At 39.7% G+C, this 10,223-nt stretch overlaps 1 protein-coding gene and 1 long non-coding RNA gene across 3 annotated transcripts; one reads left to right on the forward strand and one right to left on the reverse strand.

Annotated features, from left to right (window-relative positions):
- Positions 1–152: 152 nt before the first annotated feature.
- Positions 153–1,751, reverse strand: LOC116214636. The gene is made up of 2 exons (XR_004158295.1): positions 1,484–1,751; positions 153–1,404 (listed from the first exon to the last, which is right to left on the reverse strand). It is a non-coding gene; the product is annotated as an uncharacterized LOC116214636 (long non-coding RNA).
- A 304-nt stretch (positions 1,752–2,055) lies between these two features.
- On the forward strand, positions 2,056–4,289 carry LOC116214626 (putative F-box/LRR-repeat protein At3g28410). Of its 2 annotated transcripts, none has more exons than XM_031550016.1 (3): positions 2,056–3,410; positions 3,529–3,707; positions 3,884–4,289. In XM_031550016.1, the coding sequence occupies exons 1-2, from the start codon at positions 2,172–2,174 to the stop codon at positions 3,682–3,684; spliced, it is 1,395 nt and encodes a 464-aa protein (XP_031405876.1). In that variant the 5' UTR covers positions 2,056–2,171; the 3' UTR covers positions 3,685–3,707; positions 3,884–4,289. The 2 variants fall into 2 exon arrangements, with proteins under 2 accessions (XP_031405876.1, XP_031405875.1); XM_031550015.1 differs by having other exon boundaries at positions 3,904–4,289.
- Positions 4,290–10,223: the final 5,934 nt, after the last annotated feature.

A 10,223-nucleotide genomic window follows, 5' to 3' on the forward strand; every position in this document is an offset into this window, starting at 1 on the left:
GAAGTTCAGCCATAACACTTTTGGAGATATATTCTGCAGACACGGGTTGAGGTTATTGAAGCCATACGGGTTTTAATGATTGAGCATGAAAGTTTCGTTTTTCCTCAGCAATATATCCATGTGAATATAACAAAATTAATTCAACAGAAATGGAGAGGAATGGGAAAAGAGCCGAAGGGATGGAATAGAACCGAGAGGATACAAAAATGGACTAGGGACAACCACCCTACTACAATAACACCTCCTAATAATGCTTTTCCGAATTTTGTCAATTCAGGGGGACAAGGATTCAATACAGCCAATCGAATGGCTGCCGGCCTGTCGAATTCGGCTCATCCACGAGTGATTGCAACATTGACATCCACAAAGTTGTATATAACATAACAACCATTATATATATGCAAAACTTCACTGCTAATAAGCTCTGCTAGCAGCAGTTCCCCTGTACCTCGGCCCTTGATCAGATAAAGTTGCTCGCCCGAAGCTCACCCAATGACCTACAACTCAAGATGAGCCTTGCGGCGACACGCGGATGTTCACCATGCAGCGGTTCCTCCAGTATCACCTCCAGATCGTCATCCTACTGAGAAGCAGCCACCACATGATAGAGCCATCATGCTTTACGCTGTATAAATGCTTTGGTTTCTTCTATTTCTTCTATTTCTGTATGCATTCCACCGGTGCCGCCTTTTCCTTCCCTCAAAGGGTGTTACATGCAGCTTCTGCTTCATCCCGTCCGTTCTCCCTAAGTTTGACACTTCAAGAACTACTCTGGACAAAATTAAATTTATCATGAATTCATAAACCCCTTTAGAAGAAATTTGATTAAAAAAGGGCATAACTGAAACCACATTTCCAAAACATTTCAAGCGCGTAACTTGTTCTGCGAAAATACTAAAACTCTCAATCAAGAAGTGCATATTTAGTCGAGTGCTTTCACCCGAGCCCTAATTGAGGAACTATTTTACCTGAGGCAATGGAAAATAGTCATCACCTTTCTACGACAAATAAAGGGAATGAGTGTCAAACGATATAGTCATGTTATGGTTCACTAAGTAAACATTTTCAAATTGGACTTTCAATGTAGAATCCTAAGATGCCTCGTAATCAGCAAGTGATCTCACAGAACTGCATCATTAGAACTTGGTTAATAGGAAAGACCTAGAACTTAGTTAACAAGTGCAAGATATTTTCTACCCAAAAAAAAAAAATGCAAGCGGAAAACATTTTATGAAGAGAGAGAGAGAGAGAGAGCAAAATAGTGGTTCCTCAGAGGATGTTAGCGTTGCTTCAGTTGATGCATGTCGAAAAGCACCTGTGGCACTGGTTTTGCCAAAGAGCTTGTCAGGTAACGCGTAGTTCTCGCACCCTTTTTGACCTTAACCTGCTATATACCTTACCCCTCTGCAGAAATTCACAGTTACACCATCATATGGGTATTATGTAATGGGATAGAGTTAAACAAGAGAGCACGCATTGATACCTGACAGAAAGCAGTCCATACATGATCAGGAGCCGTAAAGGTGTTGCTCGCTGAATCCCAGCCTATACCAGTACGTTGAAGCAACGTTGTAAAGGCATGCATAATACTTTTGCTTCAGTCAGTCTACCTCCTTCAAACCTCTCAACACCCAATCTAATATGAAGCTTATTCGCCAACTCTGCGTCTATTTCCTCCCAGTCACACCTTCTGAGCGACGGTGTCAGTGTCTTCCTAAACCTCTCAACCAAAATCTCAAGGAAGACAAGCTCCATCTCTTTGGTCCACTTCACCCTATCGCTTTTTCCCCCACCCTGTGAAGCCATCCACTACTAGAGAAGTGAAACTCCATGGATAAGCATCAATTGGATATAAGCAAATGGGAACTATCATCATAGTACCAGCAGCGTAGGGAAGCTGTAGTAAAACTGAACCATGCCAAGCAATGATAATCCCAACAGGGCAGCAAAATTAAAAAAAAAGCAGGAGCAGAAAGGCAGAGCTGTCGAGAAAAGCAGGAAGGAAGAGATGAGGTTCCGACAGGCGTAGCTGCGGAGAAAAAGCACGGGGCTGAGTTGGGTTCACCTACGCAGACTGGGCCTTTAATTCAAAATTTGTCTCTTTGCCTCTTGTACGGAAAAAGCCTGTTCTCTACTTTTGTCCACATGCAGCTTCTGCCTTGGGGAGGCAAATGGAGTGGGAAAGGAGTTTCCGCCGGAAGGCGAGGAAAGGAGAGGCGGGGCTGGCGGCCGAGATGGATGTTGACAAATTCTCGACTTTGCCCGAGCATGTCCAGCATCACATCCTCTCCTTCATACCGAGCATCGAGGAAGTAGCGAATACCAGTTTGGTGTCGAAGTCGTGGTTGGGGACCTGGCGATCGTTCCTGATTACCGACTTCAAACCATGGCTCATCCTACCGGACGCGGATGTCAGCGACTTCATGGAAACCGGGCTCGGCGAGTACGGTAAGAGTTTCGTCAAGTTCGTGGACGGTGCCCTGATGAGGTCCCGCGAGGGGATGCCGAGGTTCGGGTTCTTTGTGAACGCGGAGTTGGCTCCTCACCTCGATCGATGGTTAGGTATGGCCTTAGACTGTCACGTTAAGGAGCTAAGCATAAACATCATGTCCGATTTGCCATACTCGATTCCCGCAAGGGTTTTATCTGCTCACTTCATCAAGACCTTAACATTGACTGGTGGGGTAGAGATTGATGGGATTAGTGCCGTGAGCCTTCCGTCTCTGCGATTGCTTCATTTGGTATGTACTCTTATTGACAATCAGATGTTTCAGAGACTCCTCGGCGGCTGCCCTTTACTTGAAGATCTTTCTTTGTGCTCCTGCGGTCTCTTATCTGAGATCAAAGTTCCAAATCTCCATTATCTCGAGAGAGTAACGGTGGCTGGGATGGGCCCTGAGATTAAGGTTGTCAGTATTGAAGCCCCGGGCTTGGAAAGCTTTAAGCTTGATCGCGGATACCAATATGTGCGTGTACGGGACATTGGTTTAGCAGTTCATGTAAGTCCAAATGTCAGGTGCTTAGAACTACTGGGCCTTGACCAGACGGACGAGCAGTTCTGTCAATTCCTTTCCAAATTACCTCTGTTGGAAAGCTTGATTCTGCATAGATGCATGTTGTTGAAAAGAATCGAGATTTCAAATCCACTTCTGAAAAAGATCTCGATAGAGAATTGTGACAACTTGGTGGACATAAGAATGGACACCCCCAAGTTATTGTCTTTCTACTATGAGACGGCTGACACACTGCCCTCGATATGGACAGAGAATTCTCCTTACAGTTGTGCCACTGGATTCAAGTTTCTCTTGTGGCGAGATCCTAGTGCTTCCTGGTTCCAGAAGTTCCAGGAGTTCGTCGGTAGATGTTCTACAGCATTTAGATGCCTCGAGTCAACTGTACTTCTCCTTGAGGTACGTGTCAGACAGTAGCATTTTAGCTCACTTATGTGCTATCGGTTTTTTTTACTGCTTTTGCTTCTTCACATTTTTTTTTGCTGTTGTTTTGTTTCTCGCTGTTGTGTGCTTGTAGCGGGATGATGAAATGGAAGATGAGATGACCAAGAAAGTGGTTTTATCAGCACCTGGGATACAACATCTGAAACTCATGCTTGTGGCATCTCAGTCGAGCTACCCTCTTATCCTGGATGGCTTATTTTCAGCTTGCCGACCTACAACTTTTCTCTGAGGGCTGCAAAACCTTTACTAAAGGTACAATCTCTTGCCATCATTTCAGGTCTTTGACCAATGAAAAGTGCTGATGATCGGCAAGATAGTCGACACGAATCTGAATATATTGTAAGCTGTTTGCCTTTTAGTCTTTGTGCTGGCTGTAATCCTTAGGCTTGGAAAGGGATGCTTCTTTTGACTTAATTCTGATCCACCAGCAACTCGTTTGCCCTTGTAGTGCATATGCAATGCGCTCGCAAACGGGGAAGAGAATATCGAGTGCTGTTCGGGTGAGCCCAGGTGTTGGAGGCACAAGCTTAAAGATGCGAAGATTGAAAGGGTTGGGGGTATCCAACATTATGGACCTTTAGACTGTTACACCTTGTTCAGTTTGTTGCCTACTCTATCTACAAAAAATGAAATTTGCTTTAGATTGCGGTGGTGAGATTAGCAACGGGATGATTATTTCCTTATACGTAGTGCACGCCTGTGTAACTGTAGTACTAAACGAACATTTAGATGTGTCGAAAGAAATGTGCATATGCGAGATTGTATTTGTGATAGAAGAGATGAAGAACATCATCATATACAAGGGCTGTCAAGCTTTTGACCATTCATCTATCATCATTTTTGGAAACTGTTATGATGGTGCTCTTAGCAAGTAATCTCAGTCAAGCTAGACTGAGGTCCTTTTTTGAAAATAAAAATTCGTAAATTAATGAGTAATTTTTCCTCCCTTTAACTACGTACATCCCCCAGTCCATTTGCTCTTTCCTCTCTTTGCTATAAGCAATTCCATCAAGTTAATGCAATTGCTTTTTAATTAATCCAACGTAGTGGTTGCTTTAATGATCCAGAAGCTCCGTTTCATTACATGATTCAATACGTAGTTGTACTCGAATAATAAGAAATAAATTAGTGAGAGAAATTAGTGGTCTTCTTTTTATCTTATATTGTCACTTAGCTCAATCCAATCCAACGAGTTGAGTTTACACAGGCGTGTAAAATATATTCTAATACTATCTTAAATTTTCATTGACCGTACAAGCTAGTAACTAGAGTCATATTTTATTTAACTAAGCTAAAGGCCCGCACATCTATGACAATCAAGTGATCAACTATCTCTGTATAAGGTAAGTATACGACCTGATCAAGATAATTAATAAGAGAAATAAATTCATTCATGTCGATAGTTTCGTGTTGTAGATGATCATTTCAACTCCTATTGAAATGGAATGACCAGCTACGTTTATCAAGGTATCATAAACTCGAAAGAAAGTATTATAATAACAATAATAGAAATAGTAAAATATACTCTTCTCCCTTATGATTTTGCTCAATGATACTTCACCCCATTCTTAGACAAAATAGATACTGCTCTCCATTAACCTTGTTGACTTAATAAGATAAACTTTTTTTGACTCTCAACCTTTATTTTCTTTTCATTTTCATCCTAATTCTTTGTTATTTTGAATTATTATCATCTTCAACATTACACAGTTTATTCACTTTGGTTTTATTGTTTGAATTTTCGATAAACTTATCAATGTGCAATATTTTTAAAATAAAAAATATTTTGAAATAAAAAGAGAAGAGAACAACTTGTCAACAATCATTGAAGCTCTTAACGGTCTACAGCAAGGGTGTCCGACAGCCAAACATCCACTCTTAGAGATCGATATCCATAACCACTATATTTGACACTAAGAGATGATGCCCATACGGAATACTCGTGTTTTGCACTAAATGCCACAGACTCCCACGAAGTTATGAACTATTTTCACGGTTCATAATCTTGGCCCAATAATGATACTTTAGATGTCCTAATTTAAGATATCAATGTTTCAAGTAGAGGGCCAATGGCAAATACTCCAACATAGGTAACCGAAAACCTTAGTGATCACTGATGATCTCGAATAGAATAGTTACAAGCATTATTTTTTTATGTATTTTTTCTTAGTTTCAAACTTTTTTTCATCCACAAGAATTTGCATGTCAACAGATTTAATGATGATCTAAATAATATGACCAAACGTAGACTAACCGTCTCACCTTGAAACAATATTGAAAAATAATATGAATTAGGAAAAAATTGAAAAATAAGCTAAAGATTAAGGACCAATTTTTTTTTTCAACTAGGTCAATATGGACAAGGGGTGGAATATCAATTTTAGTATTAAGATGGGAATGGAGTGTTTATTTTGATCGGGTTAGAGTTTTATTAGGCAAAATCTCAAGGGAGATGAGTGTATTTTACCCTAATAGAAAATATCTCTATCATCTCCTTTATTTGACGAAAACATTAAGTCGTCTGTTGAAAATGGAGAAGTTTATGACTAATAAAATCAAGATAACAAATCATAACCTCATCATCTTAAAAGTCGTCATCAAGGAATCAACCAAACCCTTTTTCATATGAGTATCTTGGTGGTCTATCAGCAATGACAAATCCCAGAGAGCAAATCTTATCATCGTTTAGTAGCAAAAGAGAATATTCATCCTTTATATATAGAGAGACTTTTCAAGTTCCAATAAATTTAGATGTTTGGATTTCCATGAGTTAGGACCATTGGATTTCCATCTATTTGAATCTTATTTTCATAAGCTTTATACTTATTCAATCTGTGGGCTTTTGGACTTCCATGAGCCAAATGGCACCATAATGTTGTGGCATTTGTCCTAGTTTGGTAGGACTTAAAAGTCGCTCAACTTAAGCATACCTTTGTCTTAGTGGAAGTCTCTTATGCGTTGCTTCTCTTTTTTATTATTGTGTATAGATAGTGCCGATTAATAGAAGGTGGTTTCAGTGTTACTAACATATAAATTCATTATTTCCTATTTAATTTTTTCGTACTTGAAATCTATAAGTATAAGTTGAAATGGGAAATAATTTTCACCAGAATCATGTTTAGTGCAATAAGTTCGTTGAACAATATTCATTTACAACCTTGAAAATCAATTCTAGTTTTACATGTGTTGACAGAAAAGTCATGACACGGGTCACGTGATGTGGGCGTGCTAGAGACAATTATTCTCCAGATTGTGTAAGCGCACTAAATTGACTTCTAAACAAAACGATTGATTCGAGGTCTAACAATGCAAAAGGACTTAGAATGAAAAAAGTCGAGAGATGTGGAAATTTAACTTCGTGTCGAAAATAAAGCGTAACTAAGCAGAATTGTGCTGCAAGAAATTGATTGCATTGAAGTGGAAAGAAATACAAAGGAAATTGACATTTGGACCAACTGAAACACGGAAATATAGTTGAAACAGCTTGACGAATCACAGGAATAAACTATACATTAGGCTGTACATTGACGGAACAAAGATTAGGCTAGAACTTGAGAACTAAATGTAAAGGCAACATTTTGGCAGAAATTTGGTTGATGTCTTATTGAGTATGCCTCATATTCAGTGGAGAACCCGAAGACTTGAAACGGTAACGAGATCAAACGAAAAAGAAATGGGCAAGATCTCAAACTATTCTTAGATTATATTTCCTATTTTGTAAGGATTCCGTTGTATCTCTTAAATCTCTAAATAAGAAAATTATCTTTAGGGGATGTTAAAGATTATTTTAGAGTATTTTAAAGGAAAAATATCCTACGATTATATTAGGATATCTTTGAGATATTGAGAAGGTATTGTATCTATTTAAATGAAAGATGGTCTTGTATCAAGATAACACGTGTGAGAATTATGGGTAATTTTCTTGGAAATTCTCGGGTTTACTTTATTGGAGTCTCTAGGGTTCATAGAATGAGAGAGTGGTGAGAATTGAGATGATTGTGAGGCTCTTCTCTAGTGTGAGTCTTGTAATGGGGGCTGAAAAACACGAGTGTGAACCTGAAGTTGTAATCTTCGTTTTATCGATCTAGTGGAATCTTCTACTTTGTCCGTGGACGTTTCCCTTACTCATAGAGTTTTACCACATATATCCCGGTGTTCATTGTGCTTTCTTCTTGCTCTAAATTCCTCGAATTCGGCATCTCCCACAACAAATTGGTATCAGAGCTAGGGTCTCGGAGCGGGTGAAGATGTCGGGATCAAAGTTCAAGGTGGAGAATGACGGTTCGAATGACTTTGGGCTATGGAAGATCAAGATGAAGACTTTGCTGGTGTAGCATGGTCTTGAGGGAGCACTAAAAGGAGAGAAGCTACCTGTAAACTTATCACCGGCGAAGAGGAAGACAGTGATGTCAAATGCTGAGCGCCATCCAGTTGAGCATATCCACAAAACTCGAACCCGAGACATTACTTAAGGGAAATAAGTGCCGAACCAGTTGAATCAACCCACATTGGTGCTAAAATCATTGTGCAAAAATCATTCAATAATGATTTGTCGGCTATGGCAAATGAGAACTTAGATCACCCATAAAGCATTATAAAAGCTTATCAAAATTTTTTAAATATATATATATATATAGATAATGCGTAATATCTATTTGGTACTAATATATAAAGGGTGAATACTTTTGTGGCAATTTTACAAAACTACCCTCATTAACTCCAAGACTGTGTCCAGCGGGGGATCTCTCCCTTTTGAGAGACGCTAATGTGGCGTCTCTATCAGAAAGACCCCCACTGGGGCGCTTCTCTCTACGTAGAGACGTCTCTCTTCGCGAGAGACCCAATTAGTGGCTGCCGCGTGATAGCCATAGGCCCCACGCTGCAGCTGCATCCGCGTTTTTAGTTTTTTTAAATTCAAATTGTGGGACCCAATCAGAAATTAAATAACAAAGACTATGATTAAAGTTGTGAGTCTCTCTTTTTATTAAGTTTGTATCTGAATGATGTAGCGATTATGTGGCAATGAGGAGCCCACTTTAAAGACACAAATCACAAACTAGGGATGGACATTGTCTAACTATAATATTGAAAGAGGAAAAAGTAATACATTAAATATATGAATAAAACTGTAAAATCATTACACTTATTATTTCCCTGCAAAATTTCTCCTTTTACTCTCCACATCACTTCATGAGTCCCACGAACTCCCTCTATTCGTTCACTCCTTGGCCACTTTTTCTTTAAGTTTTCTATGTTTTTAGTTTTTTGTTTATTTTCATTTTCACTACTTATACTTGTCAAATTATTTACAATCTATCTATGTACATGAAAGCAAGAACAAAGTGGGCCTAGTCATATAGCCGCAGAATGCTCGATTTTTTAATGTAATTTTCTCGAATAGTTTGAGTTTTTTTAATTTTAAACTTTTTAATGAATTTTTATGAATAACACATATCTTTTATGATATTTTCTAAAATATCTTTATTTAATGATTTGATTGATAAGGCATATATGTACATGTGAGAGAAAGTCTATGAAAATATCTTTATATATAATACAATAAGAATAATGAATTTGTGAGTGATTCTTAGATATAATAAATATATAATAAATTGATATTATGATATTTGGATTAATGATATACAATTTAACTCTCAACAAAGTTAAATGATATTTGCTTTTCTTTTTTTTTTCGGTGAAAAGGGGGGCTAATGCTCGGTATAGTGAAAAGAAATCAAGTTACACAAAGACGGGGTAAGGAGGCCCTATATAGATCTCCTAGTAGAAGTAAATGAACTCCTGGCAGCGGGACGACATGAAGATGAGAGCCCAAGGAACAGTGTAAACTCCACTGGGCCATCAAGTCTGCGCACATGTTGCCTTCTCTGTAGGTGTGACTGACCTTTACTTGCCAGTCTCTCTCTCGAGAGAAACTCTCGAATTCCTCCAATGAGCGGGTCAAGTTGTAAGTTTGGCGTGGTCGGGCACCGAATGAGTCGCACGACAACCTCCGAGTCAAGTTCCAGGATGATCCTCCGTAACCCAAGATCCCAAACGTATTGCTCCGCTACTACGAACGATGCATAGCCGATATTCCGCATGTAACAGCCCAGCCAAAGTCCATCTACATCACGAACAATCCCTCCGGCACTTGACAACCCTGGATTTCCCCGCGAGGCACCATCAATGTTTAATTTGGCCCACCCGAGAGGAGGACATTGCCACCCAATACACTTCCAGTCCCTTTGCAGCTTTGCAAGCCCCCGTCCACTGTTGCCCATCGCCTTCCAACTCTCTACCACTCTCGATATTGCTTGGCATTCGTCAGACAGTCGCACAAAACCTTCCTCGAATAAATCCTTGTTCCGCCAATTTCATAAAAGCCAACAAGCTATTCCGAATGTCTCTACCAAGTGATCATCCCTGCTTGACAGATTGCAGTAATGCCATCGTTACAATAGCATAGTGAAGAAATCATGTTGGCAACTTTGCGGGACAATTCTCTACCATATCGCCTGCGCCCTCGAGCAGTCTCAGAGTACGTGTAAAGTCGTCTCTTAACCACAGGTACATCTCTCGCAGAGGGCCAAGCTAGTCAGGTGGCGACGTGCCTGATGCTCGTTTGTTAGAAGGCGCGCATGGGCATCTAACCATAGGAAGGTTCGAACCCGCTGTGGTCCCCTCCAACTCCAAATCAATTTCCACACGCAGTCATCCTCAGCCCAGCCAGCATGAGCGAGAAAGCAGTACGTTGTCTTGACAGAGAAA

Source organism: Punica granatum, chromosome 7 (genome assembly GCF_007655135.1).
Source record: "Punica granatum isolate Tunisia-2019 chromosome 7, ASM765513v2, whole genome shotgun sequence".
Lineage (NCBI taxonomy): Eukaryota > Viridiplantae > Streptophyta > Magnoliopsida > Myrtales > Lythraceae > Punica > Punica granatum.

What these genes read in the sequence shown, in the direction of transcription:
- LOC116214626 (XM_031550016.1), top strand. Translation starts at nt 2,172, where the DNA reads ATGGAGTGGGAAAGGAGTTTCCGCCGGAAGGCGAGGAAAGGAGAGGCG. An exon ending in CAACTGTACTTCTCCTTGAG is followed by an intron (nt 3,411 to 3,528) that starts GTACGTGTCAGA and finishes GTGTGCTTGTAG; the next exon opens with CGGGATGATGAAATGGAAGA.